This window comes from Gavialis gangeticus, unplaced genomic scaffold (assembly GCF_001723915.1).
Source record: "Gavialis gangeticus isolate Ggan-Ray unplaced genomic scaffold, GavGan_comp1, whole genome shotgun sequence".
Taxonomy (NCBI): Eukaryota; Metazoa; Chordata; order Crocodylia; family Gavialidae; genus Gavialis; species Gavialis gangeticus.
The window spans coordinates 48,782,053-48,805,292 of NW_017728995.1; the positions used below are offsets into that span (position 1 = coordinate 48,782,053).

Consider the following 23,240-nt stretch of genomic DNA (forward strand, 5'->3'; position numbering starts at 1 on the left):
GTTCCTATCAAGTCAGCAGTTACCATTGGAAGAAAGGAGCAAGGGAAAAGGTGCCCTGACTAGGTGGGTGAAAACCCTCCTTACTTCCTTATTTATTGTTCTTTCTTTCCTGGTTAGAAGTGAATTCAGGCTTAGAAGTAAATTCAAGAGAAATTCTGATACCCAAATTTAAAAAATGGCCTATGCACCAAGGATTTTAAGCAGAAATTCCTTTCGATTCAAATCTAGTTGAAATTAATGGGGAGTTCCGTTTAAAACTCAGGATCAGTAGAGGAGAAGTGTTGTACCGTTGTTCTTAGGTGAATTCGTATGAATTCATGTTTTCAGTCAAGGTATCTCAGCAGTCCAAAATCATCACTACGGCTGTTCTTACAAGATGTGTTATTTATACTCTACCTACTCTTGGCTGGACTTTTATACATTTTTACATTACTGTTATTGATTTTTCTTTAGTACGTGTTCAGAACCAAGTCATCCGAAGAAAGGACTGTTCATGAGGAGCTAGCCAAGAATATGACTGGCCTTTTGAAATCAAATGACCAATTAACAGTGAAACATGTCTTAAAGGTGAATAATACAGATTTAAGCTCTAGTATATTTCACGATTGCTCTCACATTTTCCACTTCAGCTTCCCTTGCTCTTTTCCCTATGTACTTGGCACATATCAAAGTCCATAATGATCCAACAGCTTTATCAGGCTTTCTTTGTTGTCATGCAAATTCTCAACATAACCCATTACACAGTGTACAGTGGCTTTACATGGTATAAATCCTCCTCCTGGATTTCTTTTCTGTTATTGCTCAGCCACTGTGAGAGATACAATTCTCCCATAATTCAGTGAGAAATAAAATGTTAATTTTTAACATTTTATTATTTTTTAACCTCACAAGAAGTGTCAGGAATCTCATCTTGAATACTTCTTTGCAAGTAAAATAGAATATGTAGTCAAGTGAATATTGGGCACTTAGTTTTAATACTGTTACTATTAGTTGATAGTCATCAGCAATCATAATTGTTTTGATAAGTATTAAAAGCTGTTAGTTTATTTGTTTAACTAACTCACCATAAAACTACAACATATATACCAAACTTGGCCTACCCTCTATGCCATGTCTAGGAGGGAACTGGCTTAAGAGCTATCTATGCCAACATTAGAACAGCTGAGGACTTCCCATAGAGCAAGGAAGTTCTCGTTTATCCAGATCATTCTGGTTCCCAGCTCCTATCTACCACTAGTGTGGCAGGACTTTCAGGGAATGTAGGAGAAACTGGCCATTAGTGCACATTTGATGCAGGAAATTAAATTCCCACTATTTAGACTTGTGGGCAGTTTTTTCTGTATTCATAGTTGACATGTTTTTTGAGGTGCTTATCCATGTTAACTCCTCTTATACATTTTAACAGTCCTTTTATTTCAATTAAAAGCTACAGAGATTGAAGTCTTCCAACCCATACTACCATCTCAACATAGAAGCTTTCATTGTTCTCCCACCAGTCTTCAGGCATTTGATTCTCTATATGTACATTCAGACTTGAACCTCTCTGTTGAGATGATTCTACATTTGTTATGTTTGATGTATTTCTGCCATATCTATTTGTAAACTAGACTTGAATTATTGCAGACATTGTTATGAATTAAAGTAATAATTTATTTACTACTTATTTCTTAATAAGGAAGAGATCACAATTGCCAAGTGCCTAATTCAGCAACGTGCTAAATGGCTTCTGTTCCCAAATGAAGTCAAACAGAGCTGAAGTTGCTTAGTTTCATACAGGATAAGTTCTCAAAGCTAGGAACAGACATTGCATTTGTACCTGGACAGACTGTGCCTGTGTTTGTCTTGGAACAGAAATGTCCTGGGATAGGTACACATATCACCATTTCATAGTCATTAGACAGTAGGTCTGGAAGGGACCTCACAAAATCATTGGGTCCAGCCCTCATTTAATCAAGATTTAGTGAGCAACTAAATTCAGTGCTACTTTCTTGCCATTGATTCAGTGATGCAATCTCAGGACAGCTATTCTAACACATTTTGTAATGTCTTGGGATAATTTGTTAGTACTTCTTATTCTGTGAAGCTTTTTTAAATTCTATCCCAAGACAATGGACATGGGATAAAGTACTTTATCCCAGGAAAAATGTGACATTGCGCAAGTGACTTAAATACTTAATAGCCAAATGTCAACTACTTTAATTTGACTGTAGTGAAACTGTTGTCATTATGTACAGCTGAGAAACACAGACCACTCCTAAGGGAAAGAATGTTGAATTGAAAATACCACAAAACAGTTCATTATTTAATGCTGATATTATTATGTGACTTCAATTTTAAACTTTTTTTTAACAGCACTCCTGGTTCTTCCTGACAATTATTTTAAAATCAATGGCCCAGCACTTGGTTGATACAAGCAGAATACAGGTACTATTAACTATAAACTAAATCGGTTTATATCCAAGTATATTTAATCATAAAGGCTAGGCACAGACATTCAGAAAGTGTGAGCCTGAATTGATTCAGTCTTTGCAGATTAGTCTAACCTGGCTAGGCTGAACTGCTTTGAAACAGGACAGACATTCTCTCTGCACTGAGGAAATCCAGGTACGTGCCTGCAGTGGCTCAGGCTAGAAGCTGTGGGGCACTAGAGCATCCCTCCCTTCCCTTCCAGGGATGAGCTGAGGGGGGTATGGCCAGCCCCCAGCAGGACTCTCTCATTAGGGATGTCTGCCTGCATGGTCCCAGGCTTTTCCGTACTGGCTGCTCAAGGGGTGGGACTATTGCCAGCCCCACGCTAGCACTCTGAAGCAAGGGGGAGGCGGGGGGTGCAGTGAATGCATTGTTGATGATATGGAGCTTTTCAGTCTCCTCCCTGCTTCATCATACTGTATGCAGGAAACTGACAGGTGAGCAAGCCAGCCCAGAGAGTCTGTATCACCCCATTAGCAAAGCAATAGCTTCTCTCCATTACTTCAAACTTCTTAAACAGCTTACCGGGGTGACCTGTTGATTAGCTGTAAAAGCCCTAAGTGGTCACTGTTCTGTCTGCCTATCCCAGTGAAATTGGAGACAGACACACCTCTTAACATTAGCTAGCATACCACATGCCTAGGGTCCATGGGGCTGGGGTTCGTGCTGTGGGAGATGGGGGGAAGGGAGGGAGAGGGGGATTTCCTGCTTGAGCAGTGAGGGATGGTGGGAGGGAAGGGCAGGGGGATGCCAGGCAGACCTTGCTGTGTCTGCAGTCTCTGCCAGAGCCTTACACAGCATTAGCTAGCATACCACATGCTGGCTATGGTCCATGTTGTTGGAGAAAGGAGGAAGAGATCTCTGCTTAATCAGTGAGTGGTGAGACGGGGGGAAGAAGGGAGCATGGGGAGGCCAGCAGACCCTGCTGTGCCTGCAAGTCTGTGCCAAGCTCCAGCCAGGAAGCAGAGGGGAGGGGACAGCCCCATCTAGCCCAGAGAACATGCTGGGACATGCTGGGGGACTCCCAAAACACCACTCCCCACCACCAGCAAACCAAAGCTGCCCGACGCCAAGCTGCAGTCACCTTCATGGTCATCTGCTCCCCACCCCCAAAAAACTCCAATGATCTCAGTGAAGCCTCCCCAATGTAAAATCGGAATAGAATGGAAATACAATAGAAATAGAGTAAAATTACTTTAAGATTTAATGACTAACACACTTCTATATTTTGCTTAGGTTCCTCGAATTCAGAGATTTCCAGAATCATTCCAAACTGAACAGAACACACTTATAATGAACTTGGCAGACCATGTTGTTTGGAAATACAAAGATGCTCCTGAAGAAACAAAAAATGCAAACCACAGTGTTGCCAGATTTCTCAAGGTGAGATGTTGCATTGCTACAGCATGCACATAATCAGCCATACATAATTCAGAGTCAAGGAAATGAAACTCTATAAGTTAAAAAAAACAACCCTATCTGAATGATAACTGAGTTTACAGAATCAGTTTTGATTTATAGTACAGTTGTTTCTTATATGTGCTACTAGGTCTGTGGGAGTCCAATAGCTGTAAATAAATCTTCTAAATAAATTGCCGTTCATATATATTTATCTAGAAATTGGGATCAAGTTAGCACATATTATTGTACATGGTTAATGTAACTATGAAAGAAAAGTCTGCTGATGAATGGAACCACTATTACAAAATCAAACTAACATGGTTTCTTGACCTACCATATAACTGTGTGACTGGAATACAGACTGGCTAGACATATATAAGAATAATAACGGGAAACAGTTTTCACATACCTGTGTAAACATATTGCTGGTGTTCTGTAAGCTACTTGTAACAGTCAAGTAAAGCTGCTGTATCAGGATATGCTATTATATTCCTCTAACAAATTATTGGGGGGAGGGTTTCACAGTGCAGCAATGGTTATTGCTGTTATAGTCGTTCATCAGTTTTGTCTGTGAAACTAAAATGGTGACAACCACAAGCACAACATAACAGTCTCAAAAGTGCCTAACTGACTTGGGAACCTAAATCTTTTCAAAGTCTAAGTGTTGTCAAAAGGCACCTGTTAAAATGAATAGGTGATCCACCCCTACGTGGTTTTGAAAATCTGAATAAGTGCATCTTTTAGGCACCTAAATACCTCTAAAAATTTGATCTCTAACTGGATTTGCAAAAGCACTTAAGTGGGTTAAGAGGAACCAAACTTATTGATTTAGGGAATTAAGGACCTAACTGAAGCTCTTACAATAATTTACCCATAGTCTATTGCCTGTGCCAGCTAAGTGAAGCAGTATATAAATCAATAATATGTAGTTTTTTATGCTTTTTTTTCTCACTGTTGTTTGAGTGTCAGTAACCTTTTGCATATAGGGTGGGATTTGGAAAGAATCAAATGCTCTGAGCACTCTTTTATTTACTTGATAGAACAAAATATGCCTACATATTTTTTTCTCTGTATAACTCCTCAGTAAAATAAGAGTAGTGCTAAGATTGTCTTTTTTTATTTTCTCCTCATATCCCGCAATTGTTGGACATCCTTATTCTCTGATTTAAGTACAGGATGTGAAAGAATTACAACTGGACAGAGTGTGGCCTGTTCCACATCTGGATAGCTGAGAACAGGAATGATAAAAAAAAATCTTGTGACCCAGTAGCACATACATAGACTGCCATGTACAGTGTATGCTGAAAATAGTGGTAAGAGGATCAGGGTGAATCTTCTTGTAACAGATTGAAACACAGCTTCTGGGGAAAATATATAGCAACATTTTTATCAAGAAAACCAACTGTACAGAGGTGTAATTCCCTCTTGGCACACTTCACTTAACAAATGATAAATCCCTTCTGGTGTAGTATGGAAACCTTATCTGCTGCAAATTTATCTGGCATGTTCTGTGCTTATCCAATGCAGTATGTCATTTGGAGAGTTACATTGGCTTGATTCTCTAGCTGTGTTATTGCAAGGTTGCTAGTATTCCATGGTGTTAGTTTTGTAGTTTTGTATGTTGTCTTTACATGTTGTAAGTTTGTACAAGTGATAAAGCTGTGTTCTGTAATGGGATGAGGTATCAGGTCCTTTTTGTATAATTTGGTTTTCCAAAACAAACCCTTTAGGCTACTGAAATTATCTGATGTCTCTGGACCAAAGCTTACAGCAGTCCAATTTCTGTGCCATGTACTGAGCAGTTAGGGGTTTGCTACTGTTATACAGTTCAAGAGCATCTGTTACCTTTTGGATAGGGGGGCTAGCATTGCAGTGCTTATACAGCAGGATGACACTGCAAGACTCTCCCACCCTTCTGAAAAGTGTCAGCAGCTATAGAATTGAGTGGTACAATAACCTTTACATCTTCAAGCCATTTAGCCTCATCAGTCACCAAGAATGCTGTTCTTATCATAATGTGATTTAATGACATGTTTCCAGAAAGATAACATAGTCCATATTCAGAGAGCTGTTTGGCTGAATTGATTTTTCAAGAATCATGGCTTTGTTGTTGAAGGGAAGATTCAGTCATCTTGCTTTGCATGTACCCCTACTTATTGAATGGTACAGTATGTGGCAGTGTTCCTTTTCATTAGATAACCCACTTATTAACCATCCAGAGTGATGGTAGTTTCAGGCCATAGTCACATTAAAAGCAAAATATCTAACCTGTATATCCCTACTGTTCTTTCAAATCATTACAATGTGCCAGATTCACCAATGTGCTCTGGCTGCTTTTCATTGCAAACAGGTGAAAACTGATTTTACCGATCAGTTAAGCCAGTTCTATAGACTCTATAGATTGCCAGAGCAACATGTTTCTCAGGCAGGTTGTGCTAGTGAATCTTCTCCTGTGATTCGTGTTCTAGCCATAACTGTTTTATTTTTTCCTCAGCGCTGTTTTACGTTTATGGATCGTGGTTCTGTGTTCAGGATGATCAACAGCTATATAAGCATGTTTGGAGCAGGAGTTCCCAAGGTATTATGTTTTTAAAAAGTGAATGGATATCAGAGCATTTTCAGTATTATATTCAGTAGTTTGCTCTCTGTTCAAAAGTAGCCAATAGAATTTGTTTTTAGTGTAAACAGTGTTTTACAAATTTAGCCTCAATCCTATAAAAAGTACCACTTGTCCAGAGTTGTCTACTCACTTGAAGCTGCTACATTCAGTTTATTTTCTGAGATTGGCTAGGCTACATAACAGATATTAATATATCCTCAGAGAAAAATACCTGTATGCATCTGGCTGGCTTTTCAGGATCAAAGGGCATGGGTGAGGCCAAATCTGGAGTATTGGGTTCGGTTTTGAGTCCCCCACTACAGACAGAATGTGGACAAATTGGAGAGAGTATAAACCAGTGAAACATCAAAGTCAATGGCTCAAAGTCTAGTTGGCAGCCAGTAGCAAATGGAGTGTCCCAGTGGTTGATCCTGGGGCCAGTTTTGTTCAGTATCTTCATCAGCAGTCTGGAAGATGGGATGGAATGCACTTTCTGAAAGTTTGTGTCTCTATCTGTCACTTAAAAGAGCTTATAGTTGCTCTATGATCTCTCTAAGAATTAATTTTATGGGAGGAGTAGTAGATAGGCTGGAGGGTAGGGCTAGGATTCAGAGAGACAGAGACAAATTGGAGGATTGGACCAAAAGAATTCTCATGAGGTTCAATAAGGACAAGTGCAACGTCCTGCACTTACGATGGAACAATCTCATGCACAAATACAGGCTGGGGGCTGACTGGCTGGGCAGCAGCTCTGCAGAAAAGGACCTGGAGCTTAGAGTGGACAATAAGACGGATATGAGCCCTTGTTGCCAAGAAGGCTAATGGCCTACTGAGCTGTATTGGTAGGAGCGTTGCCAGCAGATCGGGAAGTGATTCTTCCCTTCTATTCAACACAGGTGAGGCCAAATTTGAAGTACTGTGTTCAGTTTTGGGTCCCCCACTACAGAAAGGATGTGGACAAATTGGAGAGAGTATAAACCAGTGAAACATCAGTATACAATCTGTAAAACAGGAACAATTGCTTTACATGGGTGTTGCAAGACTAAATTCATTTACAATAGTAAAGCATTTTGAAAGTAGTTTTTAAATAGGAGATTTCTATAGAAATGGCAAATATTATAATTAATTACTAATTATTAATATAGCATGATAATTAGTTTTACCCTCTTATCATTTCAGTGCTCATTAAGGTTTAATTACATTTTAATGAATACCCTATTCTATTAACAATTGTAAGGAACGATTGCAGTAGATGATACATTTTACCAAAAACACTAGAGGCCAAAGCTCATTAAAAACTATAGAAAGAGTTTGGATTGGGAGTATATCACTGAAACAGTATTCGTTTGGTAAAAGGATTTGGGTTGGAAAGGAAACACAAAGCCATTGTAATTTTTTTTATTTAATACCCAGGGCTGGATCAGTGAGTGATATTGATTATGAAAATGATTGCTACAGTTCTGGCTTATGTGAACTGGAGATGATACTTCTTATCCCCCAAAATTTTTAATTATAACATATGCCGTTAAAGGGAGCCAATGGGAGGTTTTAAGGAGAAAGCTGCTTTAAATAGGTAGCTTGGCTGAAGTACTACAGGATGCGTATTAAATCAGGACCAGTATGAAGTACACATGGTTATAATAAGTGCCGTTAAGAACCTGGAAGAAAATTGAGTATTTAATTCTGAATTATAGAATTGTATAATTGACCAAAAGTTTTCACTGTTTGATGGGAACGGTTTTAAGAAAAAGAGAACCATTGAGACGCATCTTATTTAAATATTGGTTCTTTGTTTACCTGGATGTCAATACTAACTATTTAATATTATTATGTTTCAGGTTTTGTATCAGTATAAATTTGATTTTCTTCAAGAAGTTTGCCATCATGAACACTTTATTCCTTTGTGCCTGCCCATACGATCGGTACACATTCCAGGTATTAGTTTACCTCCTCCATTGAGTTCTCAAAGAGAAAATTAATTCTTGAGAGATCACAGGACAACAATTAACTCTTTTAAGTGACAGCTAGAGATGTTACAAGACAGCATGAAAGTTCTGAATGATAGTTAGGTATAATTTTAATAAGAAACAGTTGGAGTCTCACAAGTTATACCTTTAGTTCTTCTTATCTCAAAGATGCCTGCCAGTCCAATTAAAACGTGGATCAGTAGCGGAAGCTAGATTGCTTATGAAGAGAGAATTATCAAAGCTAATATTCATGCCTGAGGTGGCTCCCAGGCCAAGAAAAAAATTAGAAGCTGGGGCAGCAGGAAAGGCAATAAGTGAGACCCTGTCAAATTCATGGTAGAACTCATGGCACTATTGCCTCCCCACTTGGGGTTCACTCCTGATTGTCAGGGAGGTGAAAACTGCAGTTTAAAATATGGTGCCATTTTTGCCTTACATCACTGATTGTCCAAAGCGCCCGGGCAGCCCTGCTGCTTGCTGCTGACCAGCAGGGAGGTAAAAACAGAGCCATGTTTAAAATCATGGTTTTCACTTCCCTGACAATCAGGAATGAGCCATGCGGGGAAACCTGCAAAATTAAAGGAGCCGTAGCACAGCCCACTTCTGCCATGAATTTGATAGAGCCCTAGCAAGAAGTCAAAGCTAAAAAAGAGATTGGAAGATATCCTCTTAAACTGGGAATAGCAAGGTGACTTGGGCAGCTACTCTGATAACCTTACAGCTACTGTAAAGTTATCAGAGTCCAAAGCTATTGCTTGAAGGCTGTAACATGGCAGTCATGAAGCATGACAATCTCTGCCTATGTTTAAAGTATAATGTATTGAAAAACTTAAATTTATCTTAGTTATCTTTTGTACTATAAAAAAAGACTAAAAGTATGTTTTTCTTGTATCCGGGTTTTATGGAATAGGCAGTTATCTAAAGACTTGAACAAAAGCATGCTAAGTCAATGGGAGCCTTTCCACTGAACTGAAGTGGGTTGGGAATTAGCAGATAGAAAACAAATACCTGTTTTGTATTTAATCAGTAATAATGTTTTTAATTTGATTTAATAAAAATATATGGTTCTTACCATTATACATTTTTGTTGACTCAAGACCCAATGACGCCTTCAGAATCAACGCAGGAATATCATGCATCAGGTAAGAATCAAATTACTTAATCTCAAGTGTTATGGTTAAACAGACAAGACTGGTCTCAGGAGTTTTGTCTGAGTCCTAACTCTATTACTGAACTGTGGTGTTATCTTAAGAAGCCATTTCAAGTATCTGAAAATGAAATCAGTTTGGATCTCAGTGCTTCAGTGTCCTTTGCCATAAGATGGGGATAGATACTTGGCTTCCAGTGGATGTCTGGAGGCTCACTAAATAGTTGTAAATTTATTTGAGATCCTCAACTGGAAAGCCCTTTAAAGTACATATTTCCATTTATTTATAATTTTTGAAACTGTACAAGTTAAAGCCATGTTAATTACTGTGTACCTAACTTGTTCTGAAATGATTTACCAGGATAAAGTAAGCAGGATTTGGCCATCAATGAAAGCATGATTTACTTTATGCCCCACACATGCATTTGGTTATATGGATCATTAGATATGAAATAGTTTAATAAGATGGCCTGGAGAAATACTGGAAAAAGTCTTTATCTAGGGAATGGATGTTAACATAGTTGATTTACAAATAAAATAAAGTTCTTTGTCTGTTCTATTCCAGATATTCCAGAATACACCCTGACCAATGAATTTTGTCGCAAACATTTCTTAATTGGATTGCTGCTCCGGGAGGTTGGCTTTGCGCTTCAAGAAGACCAGGATATTAGGCACCTAGCTTTGGCTGTACTTAAAAACCTAATGGCAAAACATTCCTTTGATGATCGATATGCAGAGCCGGTAAAGGAACTATTTATTCTTTCTTTTGATATGTTCATGTGCTGTACCATAGTTGAAAACTTACACAGCTATCTGTCTATCCTGAGTCATTTGTTTGCATCTTTTCAGGAGAAGCAGGCACAAATAGCAAACCTGTACATGCCACTCTATGGCATGCTTCTGGACAATATGCCAAGGATTTACATGAAGGATATGTTTCTTTTCAACATAAATACATCGAACCAGGTAACATAATGCAATTCTTCATACCTTTCAAAAGGATAATTTTGGTTTTGATGTCACTTACTTCCTTCAGTGTTACCTAAAAGGAAGCCAGCTCACAAATCTCAAGTGGATTGGCCCTTATCAGACTTCAGAGTTCCAGGAACTTATCTGAAAGAGGAGAGCTGGTCAGAACTTTTTGTGTGAAATAAATTTAATCAAAAATACAGATTCACTGAACTTGAAATTCTTCATGAATGTCTTCAGTTCAATAGACTTTTGTTAAATCTAGTGCAATGTTCTCATGGAATTGCCCCAAGGCTGGGAACCCAGTACTTCTGAGGGAGGCACAATAGGTGAACAGCTCATACCAAGATACTCCTGTGAACAGACCATTTTTATCTGTGCAGTTGATGACAATGCCAGTTTTGCTAAACAGCTTCATAGTCCCAGAACAAGTTTACACTGGTGTAACCTACAGTGGTTTTGTGTAGTAGGCAACCATAAATCCTCTGGAGCATGGTGTACATGTAAGTCGAGTCACCAAGACCCTAGATGTGTACAGCTAGGCAAGAATATGGAGGAGTGAAGCCTGCCCAAGACCTACCATCCCCCCTTTTAGACCACTGAGACAGAATCCAAAGGCCAGATAAGAACTGCTGCTGACTGCCTAACACCTCAGCGAAGGCACATTTCTGTCAGGGTGATGTCTCTTAGCCTTCCTCCAACCAAGGAGTACTCACAAGGCAGTGAGGGCTAGGGTTTTGAGGCACCCTATACTTGCCTTACTCTGGAGATTGCAACATTGTAGTATTTTATAGAAGCTACCCCACCAGGAGTACCCCACCATGTGCCACCAAGCCCTCCAGTCAGATGCAGTTTAGGGTCACAGTCAGGATCCAGTGGCTTTGTACAACTGTGGTTTTGTACAGCAGTATAAAGTACACCAAGATTACACTGGGACAACTTGGAATAACACAAAGTAGGTAACTATTACAGGGCCTTACTATTAGGTGATGCAGGCAGTAATCTGTTTGTCATGAGTAAACAGCTACCCCGACACAATTTGCAGGCAGACAAAATCAACACGAGCGTAACTTACACTCATGTAATATTATCTCAGATTTTCCTAGAGTAATTTTATAGAAGATTTGGGTAAGTTAGACAGACTTATTGCTGTGCTTTGTGTGTCTGCCTTTGCTTACACTGTTGTAAAGGCTGATTATGCCAGTGTAAATATGTAGTGTCCAAATATTTGATTTCTGATAAAATATGTTTCAGCATTTTCAAAACAAAAGAGAAATTCAGTCCATGGGAAATTCTGATAAATGTAGTTTATGTATTACTTAAAATTCTGGAAAAAGAAATATTCCTGCAATCCAGAAAACTGACTTTTTAGCCACCTCTCAACTGGATACCCTAAGGATTGGGAGAATAAGGAATGATAAGAAGGTGCATAGAGTGAGGGGTTTGTACTGGATTTCATTTTTAATTTTGGTTTAGTTGCAGCTTTGAAAACATCTATGCAGTTAGGTTCACAAAAATTAGTGCTGATTTTCCATAGGGCTAGAGGAGAGCCTTGCTCCTGCCCCTGCGACACAGAGGTCAGGATAGGAAGTATATACCAAGTCCACATGACCTTAGATCTAGTTCCTTCACATAGTTATCATAGAATCATAGAAAGTTAGGGTTGGAAGGGACCTCAGGAAGTCATCTAGTCCAACCCCTTGCTCAAAGCAGGACCATCCCCAACTAGATCATTCCAGCCAGGGTTTTGTTGAGCTGGGCCTTAAAAACTTACAAGGATGGAGATTCCACCATCTCTAGGTAACCAGTTCTGTTGCTTCAACACCCTCCTAGTGAGAGAGTTTTTCCTAATATCCAACCTAAACCTCCCTTGCTGTAACTGCTCCTTGTTCTGTCATCTGCCACCACTGAGAACACACTCTTTGGGACCACCCTTCAGGTAGTTAAAGGCTGCCATTAAATCCTGTCGCTCCCTCCCCACCCCCCAGTCTTCTCTTCTGCAAACTAAATAAGCCCAGTTCCCTCAGCTTCTTAGCAGTCATGTGCCTCAGTCCTCTAACCATTATTGTTGCTCTCTGCTGGACTCTCTCCAACTTGTCCACATCCTTTCTATAGTGGGAGGGCCCAAACCTGGACAAAATACTCCAGATTTGGCTTCACCAGTGCATAGTGCACCAGTGAATAGAGGAGAATAATTACTTCCCTTGATCTGCTGGCAGTGCTCCTACTAGTGCAGCCCAGTATGCTGTTAACCTTCTTGGCAACAAGGGCACACTGCTAACGCATATCCAACTTATTGTTCACTATAACCCCCAGGTCATTTTCTGCTGAGCTGCTGCTTAGCCAATTGGTTCCAAGTCTGTAGGTGGTTCACGGGATGCTTCCATCCTAAGTGCAGGACTTTGCTTGATGTCTCCACAAACTTGCTGAGGGTGTACTCCATCCCATTTTCCAGATCATTAATGAAGATATAGAACATAACCAGCCCCAGGATTAAGCCTTGGAACACTCACTTGATACCAACTGCCAACTAGACCTTGAGCCATTGATCACTTCCCATTGAGATTAACAATCCAGCCAGATTTCTGTCCACCTTACAGTCCATTCATACTTCCTTAGCTTGCTTATGCAAATGTTTAGTATTATATTGGCAAATATCCCCTCCAGAGTCAAGGGGACTACTCATGTGCATAAAGTTAAGCACATGCAGTAGGGTTTCAGTGTATGTTTTCTATGGGAAACATAGCTAGAACATTCCATATGGATACACTGAGAGAGAAGTCAGCTGCTTAGTCTACCCCATGAGACTTTCACTGGCCCTATGTAGTAGTTTTAGAGAAATGGAGCTGCAGCTTCTCAGGCTAATCTCAGTCAACCATCTTTTGATATCTGTCACACTGGAGTCATTTGGCTGGTGTCAAGAGTGTAGAATTTACATGTGTAGGGGGAATACCCAAACTGTGCCCACCATGTTGCAATTTAACAAAGGTAAATGTAAGGTATTCCACCTAGGAAGGAGGAATCCCCAGCACACCTACAGGTTGGGGGATGTCCTCCTCAGCAGCTCAGAGGCTGAGAGAGATCTTGGAGTAATAGTTGACTCCAAGATGAACATGAGCCAGCAGTGTAATAAGGCCATCAACAAAGCCAATTGCACCTTGTCGTGTATTAGCAGCTGCATGACCAACAGATCGAGGGAGGTGATGCTCCCCTTCTATGAGGCACTGGTCAGGCTGCAGTTGGAGTACTGTGTCCAGTTTTGGGCACCACACTTCAAGAGGGACACGAAGGATCTGGAGAGGATTCAGAAGAGGGCCACTCGCATGATTAGTGGTCTCCGTGAAAAACCCTACAAGGAGAGGTTGAGAGATCTGGATCTCTTCAGCCTGTACAAAAGACATTAAGGGGTGACCTTGTAGCCACCTATAAATTTATATGGGAAGAACAGCAGGGAATTGGGGATGCGCTGTTTACCAGAGCACCCCAGGGAGTAACTAGGAATAATGGGTGCAAACTAGTGGAGAGTAGATTTAGGTTAGACATTAGGAAGGATTTTTTTACAATAAGGGTGGCCAGAGTCTAGAATGGGCTTCCAAGAGAGGTGGTGCTGTCACCTAACTTGGAGGTCTTCAAAAGGAGGCTTGACAATCACCTGGCTGGGGTCATCTGACCTCAGTCCTCTTTCCTGCCAGGGGCAGGGGGTTGGACACAATGATCCATTGAGTCCCTTCCGACTGTATAATCTATGAATCTTTGTTGCTTTATATCATCTACTAGATGCGTTATTTGTGGAGATTAGATATGCTCTCTGATCATAAGCAGGCTTGAAAAAGAGTAGGCAGCAAGGTTGGGCCCTAGGCAAACAAACTATGCACCTAGTTGCTTTGCATAGGGCAGCAGCTACTGCTGGGGCTTGGAGCTGCAGCATGCAGCTCTAGAAGGGGAAAGGACCTGGGCGGCACTGCAGTGGCACAGCAGTGACACTGCTGCAGCAAAGCAGGCACAACTGGGCCCCTTCTTCACCTAGGGCCTTAGGCACGTGCCTAGTTTGCCCATGCGTTAATCTGGCCTTGGTAGGCTGTTATATTCCTCCATAACTTTCCAGCAAGCCAACCTGTTTCATTTGACAGTAGCTAGTGCTGTTTAGTACCTTCTTTGTACACATTATGCACATTTTTGAAGAAGTAAATATACTCCTGGATCTGATCTGTCATTTGCAACTCTACTTATGAGAGGGTTTAATATTCTGTATAATTATTCAGCCTTGATCTCTACAGCTGCCTTGTCTAATCAGTTGAAAATAGGTTTTCAAGTTCAGTGTCTGAAAGATCGTATCAGAGGCTATGTAATTATAAAATTAATGAACACACTGTGTGAGCTTTTTCTTCTATTTACTTTACAATGCAGGGATCTAGGGATGATTTGAGCACTGCTGGAGGATTTCCAAATCAGACAGCTATGAAACATGCAAACTCTGTGGATACATCCTTTTCCAAAGATGTCCTGAACTCTATAGCAGGTACTAAAGGAAGACTCAGAGCAAACTCTCATACATTTCTGTGCATTTCACTCCATTGTGCTTTCTAATAAGTATATTCCATAGAGAATGCCATCATTAAAACATATTGTTTGTGATATCCAAGGAAAAAAGTTATGCAGTGTCCTTCCTCGTTTCTTATATTTCTAGATTTATTTTATTATGACATTACCCTGCTTTCATTGGTTTCCTTATTCTACTGCCTCTGGTTGATTATATTGACCTTTGGCCTTTCACTAAGCCCTGGGCATGTGAAAGGCGTATTAACCTTTGGCCTTTTGCTAAGCCCTAGGCATTCCTGCAGTAACTCAGGCTTTAAAAATATGTACAGTACAAAGATTCTCCTAGAATACTAAAAACTAGAGTGGGCAGTTACTGCTTTCTTTTCAACTATGTTTGGCATGTCAGAAATTCATGCTCAGAAGAAATTATTGTACATGTGGATTTTTAATGAGGCAAGCACGTTTACTGTTTCAAAAGTTACTGGAGGCTTGGAAATCCCATTTACTTTGTTTATTTCACTCAAGACCTGTTCAAAGCCTGTTCAACTCAGTCGTCCTACTGATTTCAACATACTTTTGAATCTGAATCTCATAGAATAGAATGTAATATGTTTTTAAATACCATGAATAACAGCAGTCTGTATCATATTATTTCAACTTGTTGCATGTTTTCAGTCCCCTAAGTAGTCATCAATAGCTTCATTACAGAGATTGACAAGTCAAAGCACTAATGTCAATCTGTATGCCATACAACATTTTTTGTTGCTATTCTTAGTTTTGTATCCATACATATCATTTTAGCATGTTTGCTATGACTTTCATTTACAGCCTTTTCATCAATAGCTATCTCTGCAGCAAACCATGCTGACTCCAGAGCTTCCTTAGCAAGTCTTGACTCTAACCCAAGTACCAATGAAAAAAACAGTGAGAGAACTGACACCTGTGAAAAGGTACATGTATAAATGGCTGCAAACAATTATTAGAGTTGAAGAACTTATCTGTATACTCAAAAAGCCTGTGTACTGTCAATTCAACAGATTGTGAGACCTGTATCTTTGATTGGATCAACTTTGCGGTTTGACAAGTTAGATCAAGCAGAAACGAGAAGCCTTCTTATGTGTTTCCTTCACATTATGAAAACAATTTCAGAAGGTAAAATATCCCTGCTTCCTTACATGCATTATTATAAAATTCTTAGAACCTGATCCAAAACCCATTGAAGTTAAGAGAAACAATCTCTCTTAGCCATTTTTGGTTTTAAGTAAGAATCTAGATTTCTAGTACTGGATAAATTAATGTATTTTGCTGTCTCTTTCCAGACACACTGATTTCCTATTGGCAGAGAGCTCCACTCACAGAGATAACAGACTTTTTCAGCATTTTAGAGTAAGTTCATTCCATTTTTTTTGCTTGTTGTCACGGTATATCTTCGAGTTTATCTACACGAGGAAATAGCTTGGAGTAGGTCTTTCACTTTAACTTACACTAGCTTTCACAGTAACTTTCCCATGTAGGAAAAACCTATGAATATTTTGTGTAAAACTGTGGCATGCTAATGGTTAAAGACTGTATTATTCCTTATGTTGACTATTTCTATTAAGAGGATATGAAACTTGGAGAGTATTGTTTCACATCAGTCCTTCCATATGGCATTGAAATTCTTCTCTCCTTCCTAAATCAAAAGATCTTGTGTAATCTGTGGAGCTCATAGTCATCCAGATTGCATAGATACAAGCTGATCCATCAGGTTTCATCTTAGCCCAGACCCTCTTAGCCCAGCTGTCCTTTGCTGGTAAGTAGACCTCAATTCCCTTGCAGCTGCAGTATGAAAGATGAGTAAAGTGAATCTGGCAGGTCATCCTTTACTTATTCTCAGATGTTCCTCTAGGATAGTGGAGAGATGGTCATCCTGCCATCCCCTCAGATTAATCCACCAGTCATGAAGGAATTCCCAACCCTGGGGGGAAGGTATGATGACATGGATTGAAAGTCTCCCATTCTGTAACCCCACTTCTCAAAACCACTCAGTTCTCTATGTGTATACTCTCTAAGTACCATTTCTCTATGAAAGGTTTGATTTATTATGAGTCTTCTTCAAGTGACCCAGACTCAGAATTTTTACAGAAATAACATGGTGTTATTAGCATAATAGAAAATATTCTGTTTGTCTTTCAGAGTTTGCCTGCAGAATTTTAGATATCTAGGAAAACGCAATATAGTAAGGTAATTATTTTCATTATCCAACATAAATTACAGTGGTATTTTACATATTACACTATGGCTTAACTCTTGGATGAAATTATCAACACCTGCCAATTTTTTCCTAACGGCCTTACTCCAAAATACTCTGGCTGACCTACAGATCATTTCTTTCGTTCATTCTTTCGTTCTTTCAGTCTTTCATTCTTTCTTCCCCTGTGAATGTATTCTGATTGGCCATGTGATTTCACGTAGGCAAACCGATAAATTATGGAAACTGCCACAACACATCATACGGAGGTTTTCTTGACCTTGGTGTTGTTTTGTTTGGTTTGTGTAAATGCCAGATAAGAACAAATAGATCCCTTCAGTTGCCATCATATACCTGGGAAGCAATGGTTCTGTCATACCCTGATGAATGCTCTGCCAGGAATAAAAAAACAGAGATCCTCCTACCCTCTAGTATTTTCTTCAAATCACTCTACAGAAAAATGTAGGATCACTTTTCCAGCTGCCTAAAGTGAAACATGCACTTTTCTTTGGCCATATTGTAATACTTTGTTTCTATTTTCATGCTACAACAATACACTTTTCTGTGTGTGATTTGCCTTATAAAAGTCACAAGTTGCCATATTGACTGATTCATACTCTGTATCAGGTTTCACCAGGCACTTTTTTTTTCTCACAGGCATGAGGAGATTAGCATCACGTACCATAATAAACTTAATGTTTGTTTTTGTTTCACCAGGAAAATTGCTGCTGCATTTAAATTTGTTCAGGCCACCCAGAATAATGGAACACTTAAGGGGTCTAACTCATCATGCCAGACATCTGGTCTCCTGTCACAATGGTAATAATGTACTGTATTATTGACTTTTAAAATCTTAAAGCAAATCCAAATTAAAGTCAGAATAAACAAAGAGGTTAATTTCCATTTACTTCAATTTGGGGTCCTCTTACACTGCCAGAGAGTGGTAAAGTCCCTGGGCCAAAAGTACCTATTTCAGATAACTGCAGACAGTGCTTTTCTTTCCTGTTAAAATAATTTTTTGATCTTTTTTTTTTTTTTTACTTCAGCTGAAATAAGGTTAGGTCTTACTCAATGTTATAAAAGTGTATGACTAGTTACTGCCAGCCCAGTGTTCTTCAAAGAACATTCGGTGCTTTACAGATAAAGTCTCTGTCCCAGAGACTTCACAGTTCAGGCCTCTAGTCCTGCATGTGAGTCCATTTAACTAGATCTTTAGGGCTTTACAGAGTCCATTGGAAGTCACTTGGGCTCTATGCTGATTTAAGAATCAACTTTCATGGATCCAGTAACAGTACTGGGCCCAGAAGAAGGAGTGACAGGAAAGGCTTGCAGTGTAAGCCAAGCTAACTGAGCACTTGCACTCACATCTTGTTACTACCACATTGCTGTGTAGTGCAATCATTAATTATTGTATCTTTGTTTGCTGTTTTGGATCTCTCTTTCTTGGTCTTTTTTTCACAATAATCATCATATTGTAGGAGTGTTTTTTTACCAGCATTTAATGATTTTATCCTATGGCCTCTTGATTCAGTCCAAAAGCAAAATGTGAGCTGCAGTAAATAATTGTCTGGCCACTTTAGGAAAAAATAAATAGGAATATCTCTAACAAGCTAGCAGTATTTGCCTAAAACACTCACCCAAGCAGCATTTTGGGGCTCTGCACAGCTGAGTAAAAAGCAATCAGAACCCCACCCCCAACAAACTAATCTCATTTTCACGTCTGGTACTGGCCAAGAGGTCTTTGAACTAATGCATTAGGAGACGGTTGTTTTTCTGCATGTTTATAGGCAAGTCAGCACGGTGACACAAAAAAGGACACCACCACAAATGAGGCATATTTCAGTTGTCTACAGAAGCTCTTATTATTTGTACTTCCCAAGGCAGCAACTAGCCGTTTTGGCTATGAAAATATTTGTAAAGGCAAGCAAATATTAATGCTGCCCCATAGCTTCTAACTTCCACAATACCTTCAAGTTCTAACTTGCATATATATTTCTGTATTTATTAATGTTTGCTGAATGATGATATATTATATGCATGAGGAGCCAAGTGTTCAACTGATCTCAGGATCAAACTTTCAGATACTCAGCACCTAACTCTTGGGATCAGATTTTCACCCACCAGCTTCCATGCTGACACGGACACGTTTTATCATGTTGAATGGGAAAAGGGCAGGCCATTGATTTTGGTGCCTGAATGGAAGCTGAGCTCCTTTGAAAATATAAATATAAATAACTACAATTTTCAATATCATTAAATGACAACCAGTGAACCTGAGTGGTTTAAGTTTAGTAGAAATGAGACATAAATGTTCGATTTATTGCAGAAGCTGTTTTCAGAAAAGACCTTTTTACTGAAGTCCTTAAGTTGAGATTGGTTGACTTTCTAAATGATGTGCTGTACCTGAATCAGAAGTTATGGGCTTGATGGAGGAACTCATGGAGTAAATGTTGGATGGTAGAGGATTGTTGGGGAAGGTCTGAGGTACAGGATCTGCACTTGGGTGGCTATAATCTTTGGCAACTTTCTTCAGGGTTATGGCTCTTGGGAAGCCCATCGTTTTTAAGTAATAAATCCCTTTTTTACCTTTTGGTGAGCCATGGAGAGCTGAGGGAGGAAGGTTGGAAGAAACCTTTCTATCTCTGCTTCTGAGAGGATTATTTGTTTCTGGGCCATTTAAGTCCAAACTCATGGTTATTCTAATCCAAGCAGAGAAAATAACAATGTGTAAAGAAGACATGCTCTTGAGAAAAAGTATCAAACCTACATGCTTCAGGTTAGGTATCTACTTTGCTATTGAGTCAGTTAAATAAAAGTGACCCAAATTTGAGATGTCTATGCAGCTTCTGCAGTGCTCTTGAGCATTCATGAAAAACACATCCTTCCCATCTTCTCTCACTCCATGTGCATCAGAACTAGAAATGCAGTAGTGAAATCACCATGGCTGCGCCCCCTTCCTGCCATCACTCTCAAGACCTCCAGAGACAGATATTGAGAATGAAGAAAGGGGATGTGTTCATGGTGGCTTCACTGCCTCCTTTCTGGGTGCTAGAGAGTGTAGGTAAGTGAGCTGTGTTTCTTGGTAGTACTTTCAAGAGCATTGCGCAAGGGTGCTTGCAGGTGCCCAGTAGCTCCAAAAGTGAGACCATTTTTATTTTACAACCGGAATACTGTGAATTTACAGGCCTCAATTTTGATTCCTAAATATTGTCTTCAGTTTTAAGTCTCTTCTATTCAGTAAAATAGCTGATTGTGCTTATCAACACAACAAGAATTAAAATCATGTTCATTTTGCTGTCACTGTCAGTCCTGAAATCATTTGTCTCCATTTTTAGAAAGCAATACTCATTGCTTTAGGTATTCTGTTGTCTTAATATTTCTCCGTTTCTCCTGTATTCTGCATAAAAAGAATTAAACCTAGTTTCTTTATTCCCAAAGGCTTATTTCCACATATAGCTCACTTATTTTAGTGGTAAGCAAATGTTGTTATGAGTCCTACTGATTTCAAGAAATCACAGAACATTTCCTGGGACTGTGCCCACCTTATTGACTTATGCACCACACACATTAACTGAAAGTATTTGTATCAGTTGGTCTCCCTTATGACTATTGAAAAGTACTATAGGAAGTGACATGATAAAACTATAGGGACATGACAACAAAATTTTTTTTAAAGGTGCCTTCTCAATTTCAGGATGCATTCTGCTTCAAGTCATGATGGCCACAAACAACACAGATCTCAAACATTACCAATAATACGTGGCAAAAATGCATTTTCCAACCCCAAATTGCTGCAAATGATAGAGAATACCATTGCAAGTAAGTGCAAATGAAATATGTGGATTTATCTCTCTCCGTCTCTCTAATATAACTTTTTCTGTATAGTCCATCACCATAGAACCTAAGGGCCAAGGTTTTAAATGTATTTAAGTGCCAGCTTCTACTAAAATTGATGAGATAAGAACCTAAATTCATTTAAAAATCTGAATATTAGGTGCAGTAGTGCTTATGTGCCTGTGAATAACTGGCCTGTAGCTCTGTAAGGAAAGGGAGCTAACACTTTCTATCAACACTACCTGGAAATAAACACCGCAACATCCTTTTAGAAAACTAAATACACAGCTTGATTTTTCAGAGCTGCTCTGTTTCCTTGGCTTTGGTGGATTTAGGAACCCAAATATGAAAATGCTGGCTAGAATTCATAATACATCTAGCTGATACAAAGTGCCATAAATATTGACTTCAGGGAAACTTGCACCAGCTGAGGACCTGTTTCCTGCCTTCTGACTGAAGCAATAGAAGTGTTAGAAATGGGGAGTATTTTCCAAACCAGTTCCAGGAATATGGTGTGCCTTTTCCTGTAGAAATATTTCAAAATTCTAAATCTTTCAGCCATCTCTGTGACATGCATACTTACATGCATACCAGCAAAGAAGTAATGTTTTGAATGTTGCTTCTTCTCTCTTACTTTGATCTGTATAAATCATATTTTATGAAAACAGATGCATTTGAATCTGTACTGTCTACATAGCAATTTTCCTTTAAGTTTTTTTCCTCTTAAAATTTCTAGTATGCATTTAACTTTACAAGTAATGTGGGTTTTTTAAATGTATCTATTTAACAATGTGAAAATTGAATTGCATATCCAGCAGAAAATATATTGATATTTAGCTGTCATAGCAGATGCCCTGTTTAAAAAAATGTGTATTCTGTTTCCCCTTACTGTTATAATTCACTGAAAGAATTAAAGTGTGTGTAAAATTCAAGTATTTCCTAGCTCGTATACTTCACATACATATTGGAAGGCTATTCGGCTGTTATTGCATGGCTATGCCAGGGAAGAAGCCCCTGTGAGTTCTCTTTCATTGGCCCTGCTCCCCCATCTTCTGCTGTGGACTCCTGATGCTTGTACACCCTGAATGCAAAGAAAGAGAGTTAGGAAACTTTAAAGAGGGGAGTTCAATAGGGCTGTGTGAAACAGCATTGTTCTGCTTCGACTTCCATTTCGACGGCACAGTGTTTCAAGGTTTGTTTTGTTTCGAAACCACTGTTCCATTTTTTCCGTCGAAACTGTTTTGTTGTTTTGGTGTTTCTCCTACCCGGTGCCGGGAAGATTGGTACTGCCACTGGCCACAGCCAGCAGCACCAGCCTCCTAGCATCCAGCAGGCAGACTGAGAGCCTGCACCCCCAGGAGAAGTCCAGCACAGCCCCTGCAGCCCTCCCAGGGGTGCGGGTGAGCTCCCGATCTGTTGCCAGATGACAGGAGGCTGATGCTGCTGGCTGGGGCCAGCGGCAGCACCGATCTTACCAACATGGGCTGTGCCCAGGCAGCAGTGTTGCCCTGTGGGGTCAGGCTAACTCTCAGGATCTCAGTACTGCGCTGTTAGACAGGAGGGTGTGACACAATTGTTCATATACAAACACACAAATCAATTAGGTTCATACACACACACGCTACCAGCTCAGGCACATACACATCCAAACCAGCCTAGGCAGACACATACCTATCACCAATTCAAGCACATACACACTAAAAATTAGACAAAAATCAATTGTCAATACCTGTACACTCAGTACACATACACAGATCACTAATTTGTATATCGTGCACACAATGACATATAAATATATACACACACACACCAGTTCACACGCATACAACCCACCTACACATACACACAGGTAAGTTCCTAACTTGGATGGTACAGTGTATATGTGTGTGCTTGATGTACCTGGGATACTTGGGGGAAGGTTCAGGTGAGAGAGAGAGAGTTAAAGTGTAGGGAGTGAAAGTTGCCAGAACCGGGATTAGAACCGGTGGACTACGGAGAAGCTGGCTGAGGAACTGAGGCTTGGGTTTACTTAAGGTAGATTGGAACTGGAAACTGAGGCAGACAGCTGAGACACTGAGGGGTGGG

General features: G+C 39.7%; 1 protein-coding gene and 1 long non-coding RNA gene across 6 annotated transcripts in view; one reads left to right on the forward strand and one right to left on the reverse strand.

Annotated features, from left to right (window-relative positions):
- DOCK10 (dedicator of cytokinesis 10) overlaps window positions 1-23,240 on the forward strand; it is a 236,148-nt gene that overhangs the window by 173,985 nt on the left and 38,923 nt on the right. For all 5 annotated transcript variants that reach the window (XM_019503641.1, XM_019503638.1, XM_019503642.1 and 2 more), the window contains exons 26-40: window positions 454-567; window positions 2,353-2,424; window positions 3,706-3,852; window positions 6,365-6,448; window positions 8,308-8,404; window positions 9,534-9,578; window positions 10,149-10,324; window positions 10,433-10,549; window positions 14,960-15,071; window positions 15,920-16,041; window positions 16,129-16,243; window positions 16,411-16,477; window positions 17,267-17,314; window positions 18,039-18,140; window positions 21,016-21,140. In XM_019503641.1, the coding sequence (XP_019359186.1) occupies window positions 454-567; window positions 2,353-2,424; window positions 3,706-3,852; window positions 6,365-6,448; window positions 8,308-8,404; window positions 9,534-9,578; window positions 10,149-10,324; window positions 10,433-10,549; window positions 14,960-15,071; window positions 15,920-16,041; window positions 16,129-16,243; window positions 16,411-16,477; window positions 17,267-17,314; window positions 18,039-18,140; window positions 21,016-21,140 (1,543 nt within the window). The remainder of the gene's footprint in view (window positions 1-453; window positions 568-2,352; window positions 2,425-3,705; window positions 3,853-6,364; window positions 6,449-8,307; window positions 8,405-9,533; window positions 9,579-10,148; window positions 10,325-10,432; window positions 10,550-14,959; window positions 15,072-15,919; window positions 16,042-16,128; window positions 16,244-16,410; window positions 16,478-17,266; window positions 17,315-18,038; window positions 18,141-21,015; window positions 21,141-23,240) is intronic.
- LOC109288187 lies at window positions 16,786-21,842 on the reverse strand. Its single transcript, XR_002095087.1, has 3 exons — window positions 21,739-21,842; window positions 19,908-20,020; window positions 16,786-16,909 (listed from the first exon to the last, which is right to left on the reverse strand). It is a non-coding gene; the product is annotated as an uncharacterized LOC109288187 (long non-coding RNA).